The 25,301-nt window shown below is 47.2% G+C and overlaps 1 protein-coding gene across 1 annotated transcript in view; it reads left to right on the top strand.

Moving 5' to 3' along the window:
• The window catches only part of CCNF (cyclin F), a 136,668-nt gene that overhangs the window by 25,885 nt on the left and 85,482 nt on the right, over positions 1-25,301 (top strand). The window contains exons 5-10 of the mRNA XM_086941284.1: positions 364-557; positions 1,007-1,060; positions 1,170-1,274; positions 9,600-9,677; positions 10,573-10,724; positions 24,680-24,844. Coding sequence (XP_086797410.1) covers positions 364-557; positions 1,007-1,060; positions 1,170-1,274; positions 9,600-9,677; positions 10,573-10,724; positions 24,680-24,844 — 748 coding nt within the window. The remainder of the gene's footprint in view (positions 1-363; positions 558-1,006; positions 1,061-1,169; positions 1,275-9,599; positions 9,678-10,572; positions 10,725-24,679; positions 24,845-25,301) is intronic.

Genomic DNA, 25,301 nt, shown 5'->3' with positions numbered 1-25,301 from the left:
TGTTAAAAATGTGTAAATATTTTTATATTTATATTTCATGGGATTACAGAATGCTTTTAAAATCTTTAATTCATATGCATTCCTGCTTTGATTTTTCAAGGCAGAGTAGAGCATGTATTGCAGCACATGTATTTATTTTGTTTTATTAGTCTGCCTTAATGTTAGTGTTCCCTCCTCGAGAATGATAATCAAAATGTCTCAGGCATTCAAAAAAATCTTTAAGGGTTAAAACTGCTTTAGAAATGTTATGGCCTTGTGCACTTAATGGGGTTTTCCTCCATGGATTCAATATATATCACAATGGAGAATCTTGGCATCTGGCTTTACATGTCTTAATGCAACTTTTGGTGTCTTATCTTCTAGTTTCCATCTCCGATGAGGGTCGTGCAGAAGTGAACGGGCTCAAAGCATCCCGTTTCTTCAGTTTGACTGAACGCTTGAATTCAAGTGCCAATCCGTTCATCTGGTTGTTCATCCGCCCTCCATGGTCTGTCACTGGGAGCTGTTGCAAGGCAGTGGTCTATGAGAGCCTTAAGGAGGAATGTCAGGCACAGACTGTAAGTGTGACCTTCTGCTGTGTAGTTGTCCCCTCCTGGTTTCGTGCCCCTGAATCACCTTCCAATTTCCCTCCTGTCCTGGGAGGAGCTTATTTAAACAATTATTTGAAGCAAGGACTTTGAATTTCTCAATCCTTTTAGAAATTTACAAGAGTTTAAGAGCTTCATAAATTGCATTGTACACATTAACATTGTCCTGTAGTGTTTAAATTCTTTTCCGTTCTGTCATTTCTAGCTTATGCTGTTCAGAAGAGCAAATGATGTTTAGTGTCTAAAGCCTGTTGACGTTTGAGTGCAATATTGTCTAGTAACAACTTGTAGTGCATCCTTTTCCTGTTGATTACAAACCGGGGGTTTCTGTCTTTATCTCTTCCAATGTTATCTAAAGATGTGACCTAGGTCTACTAAACATGTTTCCTATTAATGGCAATTGCGTTTTTGGTTTACAGGTTCAGAAAGGATCTGTTCTTTATTGCTTGGCTAAAGTACTGAGTCTGTTTGAGGTAAGTCTGGTTCATTTAGCAAATTCTGTATGCCATTGACAAGCAACTTGTTCACAGCGATATTTTATTTTGCAGTATCCAGCATTAACGTTTCATTCTATCCATTTAGGATGATGAAAAGAAGATGGCTGCTCAGGGAATGTTTGAAGAGTCATCCAAACAGGGGTGTTTAGCCAGCTCCTACCTTCTGTGGAAAAGGAACCGAAAAACTGCGGTATGCCGCCTGCTTGCTCTGGAGCTTCGTGCACTTGCTATGATTTAACTTTTATGATGGTCTTTTTGTTGTTGTTTGTTCTTCAGACATGTTTTAATTCTGTCTCTGATTTATTCTACTCCTTCATTTCACTGTTGGATCATGTTCTTTCCTGGGTCCTGATAATGCTTGTTTTCCATGTATTCCACTTTCTGGTGTGGAAAGAGGTTTGCAGGTTCCATTACACCATGCCTAGAACTACCATGTCTCTGGTTGGTGCCCTCTTTGTAGTTTGCTTCCACTTTAAGGCGGTTTTCTAAAGCTCCTAGATTTTTTTCTCATGAATCAATGACCATGGTGATAATGCCGACATCAAGAAATATATATATATATATATATATGATGTGACCAAGGCCGCTTTGACGGCTGAAACGCGTCATGACAGACTACCTGATGACTAAATAAAGAATGCTGAAAGAAAGTTGGTCCTTGCCTCGAGTTTCCTTTGGAAAGGAGCGCTGCTGCGAGGTATTTGCAGAATATATATATATATATATATATATATATATATATATATATATATATATATATATATATATCATATACATATACATATATACAATCCCAACCCGTCAGTGGATGACAGGCAAGATCAGGGTGCAGACCTCAGTACGCCACAGCAGACAGTCAAAACGGAGCTCACAAAGGATTCAACTCGAGTGAGTAGCAGGAATAAACGTTTATTAAATAAATGACGCGTTTCGCTCCACTAGGGAGCTTGTTCACATATAAGCACTCAACAAAAAAATAGGAGTATATATACATAACACTGGGAGGGGCTTGATTGGGGAAACACGCCCAAAAGAAGGAAAATAAAGAAACAGTGCAAAAGTAAAAAATGTTTTTTTCACATATGCAGAAACATGCACCTTATCTAAAGTTTCAGGTTATATACTGGTCATGGCAATTGTAAACAGCTTTATATACAGTGTGATGGGTAAACATATAACAAGGATTCCACAATAAGGGCTGCTAAAATATAAGCATTGGCCATTGGCAAATAGACTTCAAAAGACTGGCTAGAACATAGTAAAAAGTAATAAAGGAAGCACAGGAACAAGCAAAATTGCAAGTGTGATGGCATAGTGCCATAGTCCATGTGATGTGCTTTCCAATCAAGAAAAAAGAGGTTTATACACGCCAGCAACATAATGAAAACCTAAAGCGCCAGCAACTCAAGACATAGTGCCTGAATACCACAACAATGCCACTGTTGCTAAATAAAAAACCGCCATGTAGGCAGAAAAAACCAACGATGGTACAAGTCATGTACTGCATAAACAGTGCAAAGCATAAAATAACTGTGTAATAGATTTGAAAGTGAGAAAATGATAAGACATAGGAGCCCAACCGAAAATGTGTAATAATAAAAAGAAATCCAGAAAGAAGCAAAAGGAAAGTAGTAGCATATGAGGCGAAATAGAGAAGTGTATAGATAGAGAAAAAGTTAAAGTGACATAAATGCTTAGTCCGAACATTTGCATAAAGTGACTATGAAAAGGCATCTAAACAAATGAGTAGCAGTAGGCCAAGGCCAATAAGTGACGCATTGACTGAACAAGAGAAAGTGAAAGAAACAAAATAATTACAGGTATAGAGCAAGATCGACAGGGACCAAGAGCAAAATAATCTGCAGTACAGATATTACAGGAAACTTTTCAAATCTTCACTCAGATTGAGCCCATTAGGGGCCTTGGTATCGAGGGACATAATGAGTTGAGATTCACGCTGTCTTAGTAATTTCTCACGGTCCCCACCGCGACTGGGTTGAGGCACTGAGCAAAGGACCGTGTATTGCAAGTCCTTCAGCTTTTTATCATGGACTGCTTCAAAATGCCTTGCCACGGGGTAATTGCTATCACTGTTAACGATGGCTCTGATATGCTGAAGTATTCTTTGGTGATGGCTGCTCAGGGAATGTTTGAAGAGTCATCCAAACAGGGGTGTTTAGCCAGCTCCTACCTTCTGTGGAAAAGGAACCGAAAAACTGCGGTATGCCGCCTGCTTGCTCTGGAGCTTCGTGCACTTGCTATGATTTAACTTTTATGATGGTCTTTTTGTTGTTGTTTGTTCTTCAGACATGTTTTAATTCTGTCTCTGATTTATTCTACTCCTTCATTTCACTGTTGGATCATGTTCTTTCCTGGGTCCTGATAATGCTTGTTTTCCATGTATTCCACTTTCTGGTGTGGAAAGAGGTTTGCAGGTTCCATTACACCATGCCTAGAACTACCATGTCTCTGGTTGGTGCCCTCTTTGTAGTTTGCTTCCACTTTAAGGCGGTTTTCTAAAGCTCCTAGATATTTTTCTCTTGACTCAATGACCATGGTGATAATGCCGACATCAAGAAATATATATCCTGTTGTTCCTACCAATCCGTAGGATCTGCACATTGTTTGGGAAACAAAGACTAAGGACTTTGTCTAGACCGATTCTGAATACCTCCACAGGGGAAATAATGGCCTATAGACCACTAAGCTCACAGTGTCACCATAAGCCCCCCTAAGCTTACCAAGGAGCTAATAGTTTCTGGCAAACACTGAACATGACAACCCTGTCTCCTCAGGGATCAGGAAAACAGTACAGGGCTGTTCGCTTAGTCACTCGTGCTCACCTTTTCCCAGAGAATACACAGTGGGACATTTTCAATAATACTTATCGAACCAAAGTTATTCTTGCATAAAATACATGTGCTGCGATGATTAGGAGACCGAAGCAGATAAACATGGTTACAAACGCCAAAAGCATAAATTGTAGGTCTAGCTCTACCATGTATATATGCAGGCGCATATAAGGCAGTAATCTAGTGGACTCCTACTATGCAAACCTTGCCTTACGTGTGTTGAGTGTGTGTGTAGGTGTGAAGCCGTGAATTCCCCCCCCCCCCCCCCCCAGGGACGATCCAACCCCTTTACCTGATGGGAAGAGTGAAGGACAAAGTCTTGGTTATGAGCTAGACCCCATCGCTGCGTGTTGATTTCTCAGCATGTAAGGACCCTCCGTGTCAGTGGAAGTACCTCCTCTACTAATCTATAGGGATGTTCATCTTTTATAATAAAAAGCAGCCTTGCAATATGCGTATAGATTAGTGATGTAATGGATCGTTAGATAGCATTGCCACCCCATGGATATGGGTAGTGATGACATTTGTACATCGTGCAAAAAGAGTCCTTGTACATAATGTTCAGGGCATTGCGGTGATGTGCAAAGCTAGATGTGTTTAGGTTCAGGGAAAGTAATCCAACATAGTTATGCACGCAAATGTGTGCAAAAAGTCACTGCTGAAAATTTGTGAGGACACAGTAGGAAATAAGATGCTTCCCTACATGAACCTAACTCTGGAATATAACACCCACTCATATTAAGGGTCAATATCTAAAAAGTTATCTAAAAAGCCAACTGATAATTCTAAAAACGTTACAAAAACTACTCTTAAAAGTGAGCTTCCCAGTAACATATGTAAAAAAAAAGTCTTAATGCCCTTGTATCATTTGGGATCCTAGGCACTCCAAGCCATGGTGCCTAGAAAAAGAAAAGGCTGTTTTATGTACATTTGGTTTTTAAAGAGGACAAATTGTTCCCACAAGGAAATAGTCAATTGTTTGTGTTCCCAGTGGTAGACAAAACAGTACTGTTGCCCACCTCCGCAGACTGTCCCAGAAGCGCACCTCGTAGCATGTTTATGAAGCAAAGGTGATTCCATCCAGGTCCCACAGCAGCTGTTGAGGGAGACGTACACAAGTTTTCCGCCAAGCTTTTCACATCGCTATGGGCTGAAGCATCCCAGGGTGCCTATAAGAATCCATCATCCATGTAATGCGCAGGGACAGCAATAAGCAATTCTGATCAAACCCATATATCCAAGACGCATTTGTGGCTACAGAGCTGAAAGCGGAATACAGGTTGTATGCAGTCAAGACAGACTGGCCTGAAGGTTAATGATATGATAGACCAGCTCCCCTAAATGCACCGGCAAGTTAGTATGGAGTAGTGCATCTGTTGAGGACCTTGCTACCTAAAGATCAAACATCTCTTTGGCTGAAGTAAAGGCCACATCTGTTTGCAAAAGCATGGCTTTCAGTTTGCTTAAGGAATCAAATTGCCCATTCGAGAGCAGCCTGAATACAGGATGAATCATGACACCTGGGGAACCCTTCAGATATCACAAGTCTGCCATTTAAGCATTGCTTGCCCTGTGGAGAGAACATTCCTTGCATATCAAGGAGCCACTCAAGGATTCTTCAGTCTGAGCCACTAAAACCTCTGTGTCCCCATTCCTGCATCTAAACCTCAACGGTAATTCCCAATACTCGTGCATATATCCTTCCCCAAGTGCTTCATATCAGCCTACCTGTTGGTGTCTCTGTCAATATTGGAATTGAAAGGTAGTGACTGGTAGGCTGATGTAATCATGAATTATCCAGTCAGTGGAAGGTGTCTCAGCCACAGTGAAATTTAATAGACCTGTCCTGCTGTATTATGTCCTTTGCGGAAGACACAATGTTGCCCAGTGAATAAATTCTGGATGATAATGTGGTCATAACATTGTCAACCACAGCCAACGGCTTTTCTAAATTAAGCCTATCTATCTCTCGGCAAGCTTCCTGTTGAGAAATCTTCCATAGCTCATTGTATATTCCGTACATAAAGTGTTTTTGACGTGGGTTCCGGGACATATTAAAAAAAACTCCGAGATCCAGATCATCAGAAATAAGGGAGTAGTGTTTCCCCTGGGAGAGCATTGAGGTTTTTTGCCAATCTTCGCATAACTTCCCAACTCTATATGATGGCACCACCCGAGTGTTCGATTGTACACTTCGTTGATCAGGCCTATTGAGCCTAAACCCTTCGGTTTTACTTGGGAATCTAGATTGACACCCTTTTCAGTCCTTCCAATTGGGGTCTGATGAATTGAAAGAACCATCAGGTATCATGGTGCCTAGTGTATCCTCACTAAAGTGTGTAAAGTCCTGCCAATTCTCAAATGCAGGAATACATGGTGGTGAAAAGAAGTTTTTTTTTTCCCCTATACCCAGACTTTAAAGGAAGAACATTCCCTTTTGTTTGACAACAGTGTCTTAAACTTGCTGTCTAATATCTTGAACTTGCTCCCTAGATGAAAAGCGGCAACATGCGATTCCAAAATTGGCGATTAGCAATAACACGCATCATTTTCGAAAACACAATGGGCAGTGTCCCTGATGAAGCTAGTCCTCACAATGGAGTCTGTTCCAAAGGGAAGGACACATCCATGACGCTCCTGTCAACCTTTTTAGGTCGAGGACCGAAGGCTGCGCTTGTGCAGTCTCCGGTGGGAGATTTAATGATTTGCAGTATGGGTCTTGAACCCGCCTCTCTTCCATTGGCTGGCTCCCTAAACGGAGGCCAGCCATTGGATGAAAGGGGCATCAGTCAGTTCAAGCCCTGTCTCGTTCGGATTCGGGGGCGTGTTTTTTTGCGTTCTTTCGACTGTGACGTCATCAGTCACTCAGAACGCCAAAAACACTCCCCCGAATCCGAAATTTTCGGAGTTGCGTCCGCCATTTTTTTGTTGCTGCAGGAACAGCCTCGCTGGCACTCCAGGTAAGTGCAGTTTTTCGTGCCTTCTCCCTCCGCCAGGACAAGGCTTTCCTTACTTTTATATGGGAATGGGAATAGGCAGCTGCTATTCTTACTTGAGCAAAATCGGCATGCTTGGCATAGTGCTAACGACGCAGTGATTTTCAACAAAAAAGTAAAGTGCTCTTGCCACTACAGGAAAGAAAAATGTAAATTATACTGTAGCACTATTTGGCACGCATGCACATCACATTTTAGAAAACATTTGACATTTCAATACCTATCATTCTTTCTACTGTTAAGGAAAGTTATATTACTACCGACTTCATGATATCTAGCATTCGAACGATCGCTTGCAAGTATAAATGCACGTGTAGGAGAACTGAGTGAGCGAGAGAGAATAGATGAATTACGATGTACGTCTTCTACTGAGGGATATTAACCATTCTAAGATGCCCGCGTTGGAGACACGTCATGTTTTGTCCTTCTTTTGTTTCCGTCAAGGGTCCTGCTTGCCGCTTAGAGAGCAGGAGCGGTGAGAGTGAACTTCTTCTGGAAGGGTGCACCGTGCTGATCGTCCCTACCAGGATTTGTGCCGGATCCGGCTCCACTGTTCCTGTTTTGCACCTCATTGTGTTCCTGCCTCAACGCGCGTGGCTTGCCTTGTCCCCACGTAGCAGAAATTGAGTGGTACGCCTGAAGGAGGCAGTTGCATTCCTTGACAGGACCGCTGCGAGTGTCGGCTCAGAACCGACGATGATTCCCAGGCGGGACACCGGAACCTCTATCACTGCTGCGGAGGGGGTCGGGCTGGAGATGCTCTGCTCAGAGAGGGACACAGAGCCTGCTCTCACGTGGGTCCAGTTCAAGCTCTGATGCTCTTCTTCCCCCGGCAACCAAGTTGTGTTTGACTTAACCTTGTGGAAGAAGTGACCGGCTCCCCGAAATATCACTGACATTTAGTGGTATGCCGAAAAGCTGACACGCCAGCGAGAAGTGGTCCCAGATATCTTTGCCGGGATCCTGTGCTTCTTCATGGCCCCACTTCCAAGGCCAAATTCCAACACCATTTTTGCTCCTACCAGCACTGCCCGAGGCGTTTGCCCTGCCTGCCCCTTAACTTGAGCTTCAGTCTCATACTATCTTCCCCCTGCATGTTGTAGGCCCGCTTAGCTATTTTCATTTCAAGTGAGAGTCTCACTGTGTACTCAGCATCACACGGGCTCATGCAGCCCCACTAGGCCCCCACCACGACGCTCGGCGCTGTCATCCTCTTCCCCCCCCCCCCCCCCCATTTCTGTCTTTCTAAGCGGCCACACACTTAGCTTCCCCGACCCACCCCCGGGTGTTTTTTATTTCCCTCTCCTTGAGCCTTTGTGATCTCGTTATTAGTAGTGCTCTACAGCTTGGACCGTGCTTAGATATGTGCCTATTTGTCTTCTGCAGCATATTCTCTCTGCTTTACATTTTCGCACCTATGTTTCTTATTACATACTGCAGTGTTTTCCCTCATAGTTCTCACACATGAGGTACACATAGGTCCATCATTCTGTGTGTGTGTGTGAGGCTCTTGTCTGTGTGGGGCTCTTGTCTGTGTGGGGCTCTTGTCTGTGTGGGGCTCTTGTCTGTGTGGGGCTCTTGTCTGTGTGGGGCTCTTGTCTGAGTGGGGCTCTTGTCTGTGGCTCTCTGTGTGTGTGTGTTTGTCTGTGGCTCTGTGTGTGTGTGTGTCTGTGGCTCTGCTGTGTGTGTGTGTGGGTCTGTCTGTGGCTCTCTGTGTGTGTCTGTCTGTGGCTCTGTGTGTGTCTGTCTGTGGCTCTGTGTGTCTGTCTGTGGCTGTCTGTCTGTCTGTCTGTGTGTGTGTGTGTGTGTGTGGCTCTGTGTGTCTGTGGCTCTGTGTGTGTGTGGCTCTGTGTGTCTGTGGCTCTGTGTGTCTGTGGCTCTGTGTGTCTGTGGCTCTGTGTGTCTGTGGCTCTGTGTGTCTGCGGCTCTGTGTGTCTGCGGCTCTGTGTGTCTGCGGCTCTGTGTGTCTGCTGCTCTGTGTGTGTGTCTGTGGCTCTCTGTGTGTGTCTGTGTGTCTGTCTGTGGCTCTCTGTGTGTGTGTGTCTGTGTGTGGCTCTGTGTGGGTGTAAATGCAATAGGTTTGTATTTGCAAGCGATTAAGCTACTGGCATTGTAAATGACAATGCCATTTATTTAACGATTAAGCTATTGGCAATGTATATGACAATGCCATTTATTTATGATTTAAAAAAAAGTCATGAGCAATGCCAATAGCTCTACCTTTAATAATGCCGAGACCATTGCATTGTAAATGCTTGTTGAACAATTCTGGGCATTACAATGTTGTCCCTCCTATATCACGCATTGTGATCATAGCCTATTACCAAAAAGAGACTGGATATAAAGTTAATAGGTAGTTGGTGTACACATTCACATTCTAGTGCATGTCTCCTGCAATTTCACATTTCCTTCACTTTTTTTTTTAGTATATCACTTCACTAGACATTTTCTAAGCAATGCATATTACATCTTATTACCCATTTTAGTGGTACTCAAGTTGTGACCTCTAAGTGGAAAACTCATTACTTTTACATTTTGTTTAATCAAAATCCAATTTGTCAGCATTATTTTCACCCCATTGTTGAGATATGACCCTTTTCCCTTTATATATAAAGCATAGCGTCCTTTTTAACTAACTTGTTTTTTTGGGTTGGATGCGGATTGTAGAACAGTGATCCTGGCCGGTACCTTCAGAGCCTTCGGAAACTTCGAGATTATGCTGCTAAAGGATGCTGGGAAGCACAGGTGAGACTCCTCTTGCAGTCGGTTTTGCATTTCTTAGTTGCGTTATTGCTCTTCTGGAGAACCACTAATTACATATCAAAGGGGGAGTGAAGTGCTAAATTGTACAATCGAGATAATAAAGATTTGGGAACATGATTTATATAGGCATGAACTGGTTTTGCTAGTCTTGTAGTTACTTTTTCAAAATGTGAGCTTTGCAGAACATTAAAAGGTGAATTATTTGGCTTGTTAGCAAGCAATTATGTGGACATCTCTGAACACTAGCGTGCGGCATGGGCAGCAGTGAATAAATCTGCACTGGTCCAATTAAGTGGATCCAGTCACTGATGCTCCTTAGAGATAGATTTAGTGTGGCCTTGAGATCCACCTCCACGATTTGGAGGTGATGGGGGGCTCACAACTGTAAATGTTGCGGTCAGTAACCACAATTTGAGCCATATCTTCCTAGGGCTGTGGAGCCTTCAGTTAGTGTCCTTAATGCCATAATTGCTCCCCTCCAGAGCAGGATTGTTGTATTTAAATATTTTAATCTCTATTTTGTGGGATTACAGAACACTTTTAAAATCTTATTGATTTAAAAAAAAATATGTATTCATTTTTTTATGGTACAGTTGAGATGTTAATGTGTAAATATTTTTATATTTCTATTTCATGGGATTACAGAATGCTTTTATAATCTTTAATTCATATCGATTCCTGCTTTGACACCCTTGCAAAATGTAGACCCAAAACCAGGCTTCAAAAACACCATGTTGTGAGCATAAGACATCAGTAAACCACACATTGTCCCAGCGGTTTATTGGAAGAATTGTTTGTACTGTGGCAACTCTTGTTTGCGGTAACACTTGTTTGTATTTGGGCAACGCTCTGACTAGGTTTTTTGCCCCTTTTACAGCTGTCACTAGCCAAGGCCTGTGGAAATGGCAACCAGCTTGGATTGGAGCCCCGAGCTAGTAACGATCTAGTGGCACAAGTCTTCCAATCCTCTCATCCAGTCAACAAGCAAAGCATCTTTACTGTACAGAAGGGCATGAATGATACCATGAGGTAAGTGTTGGAGAAGGAGCAGCAAAGCTGACCATTTTACTAAACCTTCCCACACATCACAGTAAAGTATCTGGGAACTTTGAAATCAGCCCCATCCAACCTTGGTTACTGCTTATATTCTGTATTACATTCCTGGAGGTTCTGGGGAAAGTGTTGTCCTACAGAGAGCCATGGCTTCGTTTCAAATGGGGTTATAAAGTTGACATTTTCACAAGTTATTTAGACTATTGTCTCGTTTTTTTTAATAGGATGTACAATATGTTCGAGGCATGTGGGCTGATCTGTGCATAGATCGCCGCCTAGTGTTGGGTCCGGATGATTGCACATTGTTTTCCTGGAAGATTCTTCGAAGTATCACAAGATAGGTGGCTCCTCCCCTGGACTAAAGTGCGCATGGGCATCCTCTCCATCCTCAGATTGTTTTTTCCCCCATTGGGTTCGGATGTACTTTCTTGACTCAAGTTCGGAATCAGTATAAAACACTTTGCGCAAGGCCAAAGGCCTTCGGGGCGTCGGTATTGTCTCGTTCGGTGCCTATACTTCATCCAGTTCTTCGAACAGGACGTTGAAGGCCGTTTGCCTTTTCGACACCAAAGGCCCCAACTACGACGACGATGGAACGGAGCCCGTTCAAGGATGCCCCGTCTGAAAATACCCTCACATTGATGTGCACCCAGTGTGCAACAAATGTTTATCCCCGGATCACGACGAGACCAGTTGTATGGCCTGTTCCAGGTTCCGGTCGAAGAAGACTCTTCGACTTCGACGCGCAGCAAGACAGTCGGCGCAGAAAGCAGCGCCTGACCCGGAGAACATCTTAGAGGCAGATGACGATGAAGGCGTCGATGAGGATCCTGACCAGCAGTCGGACCCTGCGTCGGAGCAAGACTCTAACTTCGGTGTGGACGACTATGAAGACTATGTCCATGATGAAGACGTCGAGGTAGGAGATGACGCAGAGGCCATCGGAGCCGTTGATGACGACTCGAGCGATGAGCCAAGGCCCACCCGCAGTCGCGGGGCCTAATATTGACACTGTGCTCTCTAAGGCTCAGGTCGAGGCATCGCCGGAAGGCCTTAGCTGAAATCTTACTCCACATTCTATAGCCCCTCGTCAAGGCCCGGCTAAGAATACTTCTAAGGAGCCATCGGTCGATCTATCAAAACTGAAACCAACAGAGGCGAAATCTAAACCGAAACTGTTCAATACCGACCTCGGATCAACTCCCTCGGACTCCTCGGCTCCAGTCAAGTCTAAAAGTGTCATCGACCCTTTGGGGCCACAAGGGGGCGTCGGCCCGAAAAGCAAGGCACCGAAGCCGGTCTCTACGGTCACGTACGTCACTCTGACGCCGTCGACGTCCAAACATGGCAACATTGCCAAAGGACTCCAGACTAAAAAGACTGTTGAACCGACGCTTGCAACCCCCACGCCACTGTTAAGCAAAGCCCTCGAGTCGAAGACCAAACCCGACCCGAAAGAGCATATTGCGTCTAAGCCCAAGGCCGTACCTGCTGCGCACCATGGGCTCGAGTCGACGCAAGGCCGCAAGAATGCTGGTGATCCACCGAAGCAGATCGGATCGAAGACTACGTCAATCTCGAAGAAGGTCGGTTCGTCTCCGGTGCTTCCTCCAATTAAATACGGACTGCCCCCGACCGCTTGACCCAAAGCGTTCGAACCACAAAAGAGCACCGAAATGTCCAAGAAGGTGTCGGGACCTTCCAAGTCTCAGTCCATTCCAGAGGAAGTAGTGTTCCAGGCAGCCTCGTATGACAATCAGTCGAAGCTCTTCATCGACTCTGATTCTGGCAGGCTCACCATTCACAAACGGAAAATCGCTCCAGAACATCCTTTGGAGTCATACAGAATCCCTCCCAAAAGGAAAAGGGATTCAGCCACCTCACCTGTTCTCTTCGAACCTGTGGAGTCGTATACACAACACTATGCCTATTCTCCCACACGCAGCAATGAGGATGTGGGAGAGGGTTACTGTCAGGTTGAATTTACTTATCATGCTGACGCAGATCAGAAGGAACCTCAACCCTGGACTGACCCTGTTGAGCCACACACTACTCCTGATACTCAGTCCTATAATGTCAAGACCTCGCCTACTGAAGACACAGCGGCGTTTAACGCTTTACTTGAAAGGGCGGCCATTAACCATGACGTGGAAATGCACGCAGACCCAGTGGAGGAGGACTTTCTGTTCGATACTTTCTCCACCTCAGAAAGATCAGTAAAGACATTGCCTATGCTAAAAGGTGTCCTGAAACATGCTACTGACATTTTCAAGGAAACCACAAAGGCAAGGGTTGTAAACGGTTCAATCCGAAAGAAAATATCAGCCTGCGCCTGTGGACCCTACGTACATCAAGGGCCAGCTCCCATTGGACTCCTTAGTAGTGGCTAATACTCGCAAGAGAGCAACTCCCAGACTAGTGGTGACGCTCCTCCTCCAGACAAAGAATCCAAAATCTTGGAAGCTTCTGGCAAGCGTGTAGCTGCTCAAGCGGCTAAAATTTGGAGGATCACAAATACACAGGCCCTATTAGCAATTAAGATAGGGCTCACTACGACACGTTAGAGCAGCTAATGCAACACCTGCCTGATGTTTATAAGGAGGGAGCAGAAATGCTAATACAGGAAGGAAAGTTGATTTCAAATGCATCCATCAAGATGCAGCAGACACAGCAGCTAGGGTCATCAACACTAGTGTAATGCTGAGACGTCATGCCTGGCTCCGCATCTCTGGTTTCAAACCAGAGATCCAAACAACTTTGCTCAATCAGCCAGTTAACCCTGACTTTCTTTTTGGTCCTGATGTAGACACAACCCTTGAAAAGATTAAGAAAGACACTTAGACAGCAAAATCCATGGGGGCTCTACAGTCACAGCAGTTCAGGGGCAGTTCCTTTCGTCGCTCCGGTAACAGAGGAGCCTCTAGAGGTCAAGCATTGCAGAAAGCCCAATGCAACAAGGGGAGCACGCAGACCGCCTATAACAAAAATAACAGGGGTGGATATCGTGGGTACAGCACCAATGGTAGAGGACGTGGAAATAACAATGCCAGATCCTCCGCCCCCAATAAAGGGACACCCTGTCACTGCCCCAGACCATATAACACCGGTCGGGGAAGACTTCAGCAGTTCCGTCTGGGAAGGCATTACCACAGACAGGTGGGTGAGACAACTTATCCAATAAGGCTATTGTCTGGAACTAACCTCCACTCCTCCCAACATACCCCCAAGGTACCGTCCTATGTCCGTAGAGCCCATGCACTTATTGCAGCAAGAAGTACTCTCCATGCTGCAAAAAGGGGCAATAGAACTTGTGCCTTTAGAACAGCAAGGTACAGGGGTGTACTCTCTGTATTTCTTGATCCCCAAAAAAGGACGGTTCCCTGCAGCCCGTTCTAGACCTCGGACCCCTGAACCAGTACATCTTGTCAGAACATTTTCATATGTTAACTCTACAGCAAGTCCTACCATTGCTCAGTCAGGGAGACTTCTTGGCAACCCTAGACCTGAAAGATGCATATTCCACATTCCCATTCACCCAGGTCACAGGAAGTATCTCAGGTTCACAGTCAACAACCAGCATTACCAGTTCAAGGTCCTGCCTTTCGGGGTCACTACTGCCCCCAGGGTGTTCACCAAGTGCTTAGCGACTGTGGATGCACACCTTCGAAGACAACACATCCATGTCTATCCTTACCTGGACGACTGTTTTGTCCAAGCAAAGTCAGCCCAGCAGTGTGCCAGCCACATGTCCCGCACGATTCACCTCCTACACAGTCTAGGTTTTTCACGGAATTACCCAAAGTCACACCTTCAGCCCGCTCATGTACAACAGTACCTAGGTGCAACAATAAACACTCTGACAGCAACAGCGCAGCCAAACTCTGCCAGAGTCCACAGCATGCCATTGCTAATTCGGAAATTCAGGCCCCAACACTCGCTCCCAGCGCAGGTGTTCATGCAGCTGATCAGTATGATGGCCTCTTGCATCTTCATAGTCCCGCACGCGAGGCTACACATGCGTCCGCTTCAGGAGTGCTTAGCACAACAGTGGAACCAGGCTCATGGGCATCTGAAAGACCTAGTGTTTGTGACCGGTCGTGCATACAACTCTCTGCATTGGTGGAACACACAAAACCTTTGCAGGGGACGACCGTTCCAAGAGCCTGTACCACAAATAGTGCTAACAACGGACGCATCTCTCCAGGGCTGGGGAGCACATGTCCTCCATTATACCGTGCAGGGACTATGGACGACGTAGCAGCAGAAGATGCATATCAATCGGTTGAAGCTGATGGCAATCTTCATGGCGATGAAGGCATTCAAATTGCATCTGTGCAACAAAGTCGTGCTGATCCGGACAGACAACATGACTGCCATGTATTACATCCAGAAGCAGGGAGGCACACACTCTCCGCAACTGTCTCATCTAGCCCAGAGCATGTTGAAGTGGGCTATTCAGAGGAACATGTTCCTCATGGTAGAACATCTCCCAGGCAAAGACAACCAGATGGCGGACCTGCTCAGCAGGCACAGCCATCAGATGCACGAGTGGGAGATACATCCCTCAGTGCTCCAACCATATTTCCAGCAGTGGGGTCATCCAGAGATAGACCTGTTCGCCACAAAGGAAAACGCAAAATGCCAAACCTTCACCGCCAGGTTCCCACACCCGCAGTCTCAGGGCAATGCGATATGGATGAACTGGTCAGGCAGATTTGCGTACGCTTTTCCTCCAGCGCCGCTCATACCGCTTGTGGCACGCAAACTTCGTCAGCACTCCATGACGCTCATCCTGGTTGCTCCAACGTGGGCAAGGCAGGCCTGGTACACCACGTTCCTGGAACTTTCAGTGGTGCCTCACCAACGGCTGTGGCTCACGCCCAGTCTCCTAACTCAGAGCTATGGAGACATTCAGCACCCAGATCCACAACAGTTGAGCCTTGCAATATGGCTACTGAGGTCATAGAGTTTGGCTACCTCAACTTGCCCCCTGACTGTATGAACATCATCAAGGAGGCAAGGCGACCTACTACTAGGGCATGCTATGCGGCCAAATTGAAGCGATTTGTCATCTACTGTTCCAATAATGACATTAATTCGCTAGATGCGTCCACGCAAAACATCATATGTTATTTATTGCATCTGTACAGATGCAATCTAGCATATAGTTCCATCAGGATACATTTGGCCGCCATGGCAGCATATCTTCAGAACAGGCAGCATCTTTCCCTTTTCAGGGTGCCTGCCATTAAGGCTTTTTTGGAAGGACTCAAGAGTGATCCCTCCTAGACACCCTCCTTCACCTGTCTGGAATCTAAACATAGTTCTCACCAGGCTCATGGGACCACCCTTTGAACCTCTTCACTCTTGCGAGATAGTTTCTTACATGGAAAGTGGCTTTTCTGGTGGCCATTACATCGCTAAGAAGAGTTAGTGCGCTTCAAGCCCTAACAATTCAAGAGCCTTTCATACAAATTCATGCTAATAGGGTAGTGCTATGTACCAACCCTAAATTCATGCCTAAGGTGGTGTCGCAGTACCACGTTAATCAAACCATAGAACTGCCAGTTTTCTTTCCAAATCCTGATTCTGTGGCAGACCGAGCGCTGCACACCTTAGATGTTAAAAGAGCTCTCCTGTATTACATCAACAGGAGAAAAGACTTTAGAAAGACTAAACAACTGTTTGTTGCCTTCTTTCCACAACACAAAGTCAACCCCATTTCCAAATCAGGTATAGCCAGATGGATTGTTAAGTGCATACAAATTTGTTTTCAAAAAGCCAAAACGCACAAACCCCCAAGAGCGCATTCCACACGCAACCACCATACATACATTTATCAAACACTACTGCGTGGATGTACACTCCAAACAGCAAGCTGTTGTAGGACAGGCTGTTCTCAAAACCCTTTTTTAGACTGCTGCAGCTGGCACGGGCAACCACCGCTAAGGAGGTAACTGCTATTTATTCTATGCACAGATATGAATTCAGCAGCCCACATGCCTCGAATGGAATATGCTACTTACCAGTATGCATCTGTTCTTGGCATGTAGGGCTGCTGACATTCATATCGCCCGCCCTCCTCCCCGGTGCCTGTAGCAGCTGTAGCACTCAGAATCATTCTCGGGCATGGTCATCACTTACTGTATTACACTCCAATCCACACAATTAGCCTATATGCCGACAACATCTTGGATCCTGTCCCAGCCCTGAAGGCTTTTATGGTGGAATTGGATCATTTTGCCCAGGCGTGAGGCTTTAAAATTAATGTAGATAAATCAGTTGCGCTCAATCTTTCGATGTCGCCCTCCACCTTGGCGACTTGCGCTCCACGCACCCCCTCATATGAGCAGATGGTCCTGTCCCCTACCTAGGCATCAAGCTGGCACCCACGCTGCCAGGGATGGCAACTATCAACTACACTAAATTGCAGACTTCGATCCGGGCGGAGTTGCGGCGGTAGAAGTATTTTTAGATTTCCTGGTTAGGGAGAGTGGCTGCCATAAAAATGACACTCCTCCCTCAAATACTTTATATTTCAAGACCTTGCCCTTGCAGCCACCCATGGGCTGGATCAAGCAGGTGCTATCGGTGCAGTCACAGTTCATCTGGCGCATGAAGGGAGTACTCACAATGCTGCCTCCTGAGAAAGGTGGTGTGGGGTTCCCAGACCTTCAGCTCTATTTCCAGGTGACGCAACTTTGACATTTGGTCGAGTTAAGCAAGCCGGAACCTGAGAAACATGGGCTGTTTCAAGATCAGGTGGTTGCTACGATCCTGCAGAGGATCCCCTTTTTGTGTAAAGCCCACAGGCCCGCCAATCTATATGACTCCCACGTTACCAAGATGATGTTTGGAGGCCTTGGGCCAGACTAGTGTGAATCAATATTTGAATACCTACCCATCTCTTCTCATCCCACTTTTTGATAATCCCGAATTTCGACCAGGGATGGGTGAGACCTCTTTCGCGTGCTGGCGAATAACAGACTGTCGTGCCCTCTGGCATTTGTTTGATCTCAACCGGATTCTGGCCTTACCCCAGATCAGCTCTCTATAGGGGATTCTGGGATCTGAACGATTCCACTACCTACACCTTTGGCATTGGGCCCTCCACCCCCTGGTGAAACCGGGCGCACATTGCCTTCTCACACCCTACAAAAAATGCCTACTTACGCGCTCCTCTAATAAAAAGCTAATTTATGATCTATACAGGATGCTGCTAGCCAGGTATACATATACCTATAGCGCTGGGAGCGGGACCTAGGACGAGCCCTCAGCAACAAGGAATGGGAAGGGATATATTAGAGAGCCCGTCACTCCACACGCAACATGGGACTGACCAAGACCCTGACTAAGGTGACCTCCTACTGGTACTACACACCTGACCGCCTACACTTGATGGATCCCCAACTGAGTGCTGACTGGGTTGTGAGAGGCAGGGCACACTGGTGCTCCCATTATGGGTCTCTGAACACTTGCACACATATTGGACGTGAGTTATTGATTGAATAGACAAACACTTTGTCACTCAGATACCACGTTTTACCAACTACGTTCTTCTGTGTCTCCCGAACCCTCTTACCCGCTCAGATCACAGCGGGCCGCCAGATGGCGGTTGCCCTTGGTTTGGTCACACAGAACATCCTGATTGACTGGAGGTCCACACGCATCCCCACATTTGAGGGCTGGTTGCAGCGTCTTTTGCAGATCTTGGGGATGGACAAAAATCACTTGTACTCTGGCTGGTAAGGGTTCTAAGTTTGTAGACCTCTGGCAGCCCTTTCTCGCCCTACTGGGTACTGAGTTTAAGGAGCTCACCTGCCCGAGATACTTTCGCTTGCTGCGCCTGAGGGGAAACCCTGAGGTTCGAGGCATGTGGGCTGCTAAATTCACATCTAGTGCATAGATCGCCGCCTAGTGTTGGGTCTGGATGATTGCACCTTGTTGTCCTGGAAGAGTCTTCGAAGTATCACGAGATAGGTGGCTCCTCCCCTGGACTACAGTGCGCATGGGCATCGACTCCATCCCCAGATTGTTTTTTTCCGCCATTGGGTTCTGATGTGATTTCGACGTCTCCTGTTCGGAATCGATAAAACAACTTTATTAAGGCCAAAAGGCTTTACTCTCTCGTCGGTATTGTTCGCGTTCGGTCTCGTGTTCATTCCTACTCTTAGAGTGGGATTTCGTGTGAGTCGGTGACTCTTCGATCGAGGCCCTGGCGACGCAGCAAGACCCCGGCGTTGATAAGATGGAACGGAGTCCGTTCAAGTACTGCCCCGTGTGTGGTTCAAAGTACCCACACATCGACGTGCACCCAGTGTGCAACAAGTGCCTGTCGGCGGACCATGACGAGGCCAACTGTATGGCCTGTTCGAGATTCCGGTCGAAGAAGACCATCAAGCTTCGGCGCGTGGCGCGCCTTGAGGCCCAGCGATCGGCTCCGGCGCCATCGGACATCTTCGGCGACCCCGCGGCAGATGAGCAGGAGCTTTACCTGCAGATTTCGCCGGCATCGGCGGAGGTCGAGACCGACTACGGAGAAGCGGTCGAGGACCACGACCTCGAGGAGGTAGGGGACGACGGAGAACCTTTTGGGGCCATGGAAGATAGCTCGGAGGATGAGCTATGCCCCGTCCCAACTTTTACAATGGCTCAGGTCACGGGATCGCCACATGGCCTTACCCACGATCATACGCCTCGATCCTCCGCCCCGCCTGTCGGCCCGGCTATGGACACCTCTGCGGAGCCGCCATTAACGAAAACGAAAGTGAAACATTCGGGTTCGACCAAAACCAAGATGGACGCCACTCCATCGACACCGAAGACGTCGGCTACGTCATCGACGCCGTCATCTTCGAAGGCGTCTGCTACGTCGACGCCATCTTCTTCGGATACCTCAAGGCCAAAAAAGACTGTTAGTGCGGCTAAGGTTCCAAAAGTGGTTGAGCAGCAAAGCTCAAAGAAGGCCTCGGTGCCGCCTAAAGTCAAGCCCACCGCGTCGGCCGACAAACCGGTCGGCGAGGCCAAAAGGGGCGCCGTGCCGAAGCCAGGTGTCCCGGCACCAAAAGGAAAGTTGGTCGATCTGAAGACATCAACAGCGACGCATGGAGCCGTAGGCGGTGGCGAGAGCTCGGCCGACGGCGCATCGGCAGCTCCAACGCCAAAGAAGGCGTCATCCACGCTCCAGTCTTCCCCAGGGGGTGGATCGAAATCGACAGTCGGATCGACGAAGCCGTCCGCTTCTTTTACGAAGCAGGTACAAGACTCCCTCAAACGGATTCGGGACAAATAATCCACATCGGGCCCGAAGACGCCCTCGGAGACTACTCCGGTTGTACCAAAGAAGCAAGCCTCGATGCTGCTTCACTTTACCTTGCCACCAAAGGTGGTGCCAAAGGCTTTTGCACCACCAAAGGCTTTTGCGCCTCGATCGGTGCCCAAGGACTCTGTCGAAGGGAGGCATACTCAACCAAGTGGCGGTTCTGATCGTCAGCCCTTGTTGGATGACGAGTCGGAACACTTTATCGATGCTGAGACGGGGAAACTGACCCTCAAGAAGAGAAAGATTACTTCACAGCCTCTGGAGCCGTTTGTAATCCCTCTAAAGAAGAAGCCACTCCTAGGGTCCCCTCAACTGGTGGAGCCTATTTACCAACCAACCAGAAGTCCAACACAGTCACCCACTTGTTCAGATAGTGGCGAGGGCGACCAGGAAGAACAGTATACCTTTCCTGGGAACACTGACCCTGATGAACAACAGGACTCATGGTTGCCCTCAGGGGATCAAGGGGACCACCAGCCTATATCTGACCCGCAAGCCTATGGGCCTAAAACTTCTCCAACAGAAGATTCAACAGCATTCAATGCCTTAATCGAAAGGGCAGCTGCGAACCACAATGTAGAAATGCATGCTGACCCGGTAGAGGTGGACTTTCTATTCAACACTTTCTCTACTACCGAAAAGACTGTAAAAACACTTCCTATGCTTAAAGGAATGATGAAACATGCCACTGACATTTTCAAAGACACTACTAGGGCGCGAGTGGTGAACCCTAGAATTGAGAAAAAGTACAGACCGGCACCTGGGGACCCAACTTTCATTCGGGGCCAGTTGCCTCTGGACTCTTTGGTGGTCTCTAATGCACGCAAAAGGGCGAACTCTCAGTCAACGGGTGAAGCTACTCCCCCGGACAAAGAGTCTAAAGTGCTGGAGGCGTCGGGGGAAAGGGTGGCAGCGCAGGCAGCCAATATATGGCGCATCTCGAACACACAAGCTCTGTTGGCCAGATACGACAGGGCACACTACGATACATTAGAGCAGCTTCTACAACACCTCCCTGATGAGTTTAAAGAGGGTGTGGAGATGCTCATCCAAGAGGGCAAGCTCATCTCCAACGCTGCTATTAAGTGTGCGCTAGACGTTGCGGATACGGCAGCAAGAGCCATCAACACTAGTGTGATGTTGAGACGCCAAGCATGGCTCCGCATCTCAGGGTTTAAGCCAGAGATACAAACGACTATTCTCAATCAGCCTGTTAATCCAGACAGACTATTTGGCCCAGAGGTGGACACCACACTTGAAAAAATTAAGAAAGACACTGAGACTGCGAAATCAATGGGTGCACTTCAGTCTCAGCAGTTTCGGGGAAGCACTTTTCGTCGCTCAGGCAATCGAGGTGTTACCAGAGGACACGTGGCACAGCAGGCGCAATTTACTACGGGTGGTGCGCAATCCTCATACACTAAACAGAGTAGGGGTGGTTACAGAGGAAACAACACCAAGGGCAGAGGCAGAGGCAACAACAATTCCCGCTCCTCTGCCGCCAACAAACAGTGACTCCCTGTCACTGCCCCCCCGACCATCTAACACCTGTCGGGGGGAGACTCCAACGGTTCCTGCCTGTCTGGAAGTCCATCACCACGGACAGGTGGGTAAGGAAACTTATCCAGTTCGGTTATTGTCTGGAGCTAACGTCCACTCCACCCACCATTCCCCCAAGGCACCGTCCTATGTCAGCAGAGCACTTGCACTTATTGCAGCAAGAAGTTCTTGCGATGCTGCAAAAAGGCGCCATAGAGCTCGTGCCAGTAGAAGAACAGGGCACAGGTGTTTATTCCCTGTACTTCTTAATACCAAAAAAGGACGGCTCACTCAGACCCATCTTGGACATACGCCCGCTCAACATGTATATTCTTTCAGATCACTTCCACATGTTGACGTTGCAGCAAGTCCTTCCACTGTTAAAAGAGGGAGACTTCCTCGCAACCTTGGATCTCAAAGACGCTTACTTTCACATACCACTCCATCCATCCCACAGATTATCCTGACAACGGACGCGTCTCTCCAGGGATGGGGAGCGCATGTACTCCATTACACGGTGCAGGGACTATGGTCGACACAACAGAAGAGGATGCACATCAACTACTTGGAGCTGATGGCGATCTTCATGGCACTGAAGTCATTCAAAGTACATCTGTGCAACAAGTTCGTGTTGATCCGAACGGACAACATGACGGCAATGTACTATATCCAGAAGCAGGGAGGAACACACTCTACACAGCTGTCTCATCTGGCTCAGAGCATGTAGAAGTGGGCCATTCAGAGGAACATCTTCCTCATGGCAGAACACCTCCCAGGCAAGGACAATCAGATGGCCGATCTGCTCAGCAGGTACAGCCACCAACTGCACGAGTGGAGATACATCCATCAGTACTCCACCCGTACTTCCAGCAGTGGGGTCATCCAGAGATAGACCTGTTTGCCACAAGGGAGAACGCAAAATGCCCAAGCTTCGCCGCCAGGTTCCCACACCCTCAATCGCAGGGCAATGCGATATGGATGAACTGGTCAGGCAAATTTGCGTACGCTTTTCCCCCAGCACCTCTCATACCGCTGGTGGCAAGGAAGCTGCTGCAACACTCGATGACACTCATCCTGGTTGCTCCAACGTGGGCACGCCAACCATGGTACACCACATTCCTGGAGCTTTCCGTGGTACCGCATCAAAGACTACGCCTCACACCCAGGCTCTTGACGCAGAACCATGGCGACATTCAGCACCCGGATCCGCAACAGCTCAACCTGGCGATCTGGCTCCTGAAGTCCTAGAGTTTGGCTACCTTGATTTGCCCCCGGAATGCATGGACATTATCCGGGAGGCAAGGAGGCCCACTACCAGGGCTTGCTATGCAGCTAAATGGAAGAGGTTTGTCATTTACTGTACAAACCATCATATCAACCCGCTAGATGCATCCATTCCTAATATCATCTGCTATTTGTTACATCTTTACAAATGTAATCTGGCGTATGCTTCCATTCGGATACACTTATCCGCCATAGCGGCTTATCTCCAGAACAGGCAGCACCTCTCTGTTTTTAGGGTGCCTGCCATTAAAGCTTTCCTTGAAGGGCTGAAACGAGTCATCCCCCCAGAACCCCACCAGCTCCTGTGTGGAACCTCAATGTGGTCCTCACCAGATTAATGGGACCACCGTTTGAACCCCTTCATTCCTGTGAGATTCACTTCCTTACGTGGAAAGTGGCCTTTCTCATTGCCATCACGTCTCTATGGCGCGTCAGTGAGCTACAGGCGCTCACAGTACAAGAGCCATTCATTCAGATTCATCATAATAGGGTGGTGCTGCGCACTACTCCTAAGTTTCTCCCTAAAGTGGTGTCACGGTTTCATGTTAATCAAACCATTGAACTGCCCACATTCTTTCAGAACCCCGAAACAGTGGCAGAGAGAATGCTTCACACGCTTGATGTCAAACGAGCGTTAATGTACTACATTGACAGGACAAAACACTTTAGGAAAACACAACAATTGTTTGTTGCCTTTTCAGCCCAGCACAAAGGCAACCCCATTTCCAAAGCTAGAATAGCCAGGTGGATCGTTAAGTGTATCCAGATTTGCTACCATAAGGCTAAGCGCACCTTAACGGTCCCCCCCAGGGCCCACTCAACACGCAAGTTGGGGGCCTCCATGGCTTTCCTGGGCAATATTCCTTTGGAGGATATTTGTAGAGCAGCCACATGGATTACACCACACACGTTTACTAAACATTATTGCGTGGATGTGCATTCTAAACAGCAGGCAGCTGTAGGACAGGCTGTTCTTAAATCTCTTTTTCAAACTTCTGCAGCCGGCACGGGCGGCCGCCGTTAATGGAGGAACTGCTATGTATTCTATGCACTAGATGTGAATTTAGCAGCCCACATGCCTCGAACTGAATATGCTACTTACCAGTATGCATCTGTTCTTGGCATGTAGGGCTGCTAACATTCACATCGCCCGCCCTCCTCCCCGGCACCCGTAGCGGCTGCAGACCATTCTTGCATTCATTCATTAGCATGGACATCAATTACGCTATTTCACTCCATCTCTAACACAATGGCTAAAAACAATCTGGGGATGGAGTCGATGCCCATGCGCACTGTAGTCCAGGGGAGGAGCCACCTATCTCGTGATACTTCGAAGACTCTTCCAGGACAACAAGGTGCAATCATCCGGACCCAACACTAGGCGGCGATCTATGCACTAGATGTGAATGTTAGCAGCCCTACATGCCAAGAACAGATGCATACTGGTAAGTAGCATATTCAATACCTCGCTTAAGGAGGTGAAATAAACCTGTTTTGTACAAGTTTCTTGGTTGGTGGATGAGGGGCGGGAGATGGGCTTGGAGGGTAGAATAAGTTTACTTTTTTGGCCACTTGACCCGGCAAGTCTGGCTCCCTCATATACTTGCATTTCTTTGTTGGTTCATCGGATCAGCACTGGAGAAGTTATGCGTATCATACTGTTAGCCTTTGTTTACAAAATGCTAATAAAAAAGATTTAAACCATAAAAAATATGATGCTGTGAGCTGGGATGTTGGTGAACTTAACAAGCTGCATTCTGAGCTAGAACATGGTTTTTCTCTTCAGGTATATTCTTATTGATTGGCTGGTGGAAGTGGCTACCATGAAGGATTTCTCCAGCCTTTGCCTTCACATGACGGTGGGCTGTGTGGACCGATACTTAAAACTTCGCTCAGTGCCTCGAGCCAAACTTCAGCTGGTGGGAATTGCTTGCATGGTCATCTGTACACGGTGAGTGATGTATCTAGATGGCAGAAGAGGAGAAGGGGTGGTAGGAGGTGAACAAGAGGGTTTTTTTTGGGGGGGGGGGGGGGGGCAGTTATTTAAACCCTTTTGTTGCTTGTCTGTTTAATTTGCTTCACACAGTACAGGGCAGAGATCCACTTATACCAGGAGGCATACATTTACAGACCAAAGGGTTTAGAGCTATGGCTTTCGGCTTGATCACTTACTGTCACCGGAGGATTACACTTTTTCCATGGTTATTGTGAGGAGAGGTCTACATCACGAAGAGAGCTTATGAAATGGAGTGGCCCTATGGGTACAGTGGCTTACTTACCTTTCTAGTGGGGAGCTTTCGCCTCCACCTCCAAATCTCACCAAACCAAATATTCTAGGTTGTTATGCGGGTAGCTCTCTGGCAGGTACTTCATGACTTGGAATAAGTCTAAAGTATGTGACTGAAATG

Source organism: Lissotriton vulgaris, chromosome 10 (assembly GCF_964263255.1).
Source record: "Lissotriton vulgaris chromosome 10, aLisVul1.2, whole genome shotgun sequence".
NCBI lineage: Eukaryota > Metazoa > Chordata > Amphibia > Caudata > Salamandridae > Lissotriton > Lissotriton vulgaris.
This window is presented reverse-complemented; position numbering and strand designations above follow the sequence as displayed.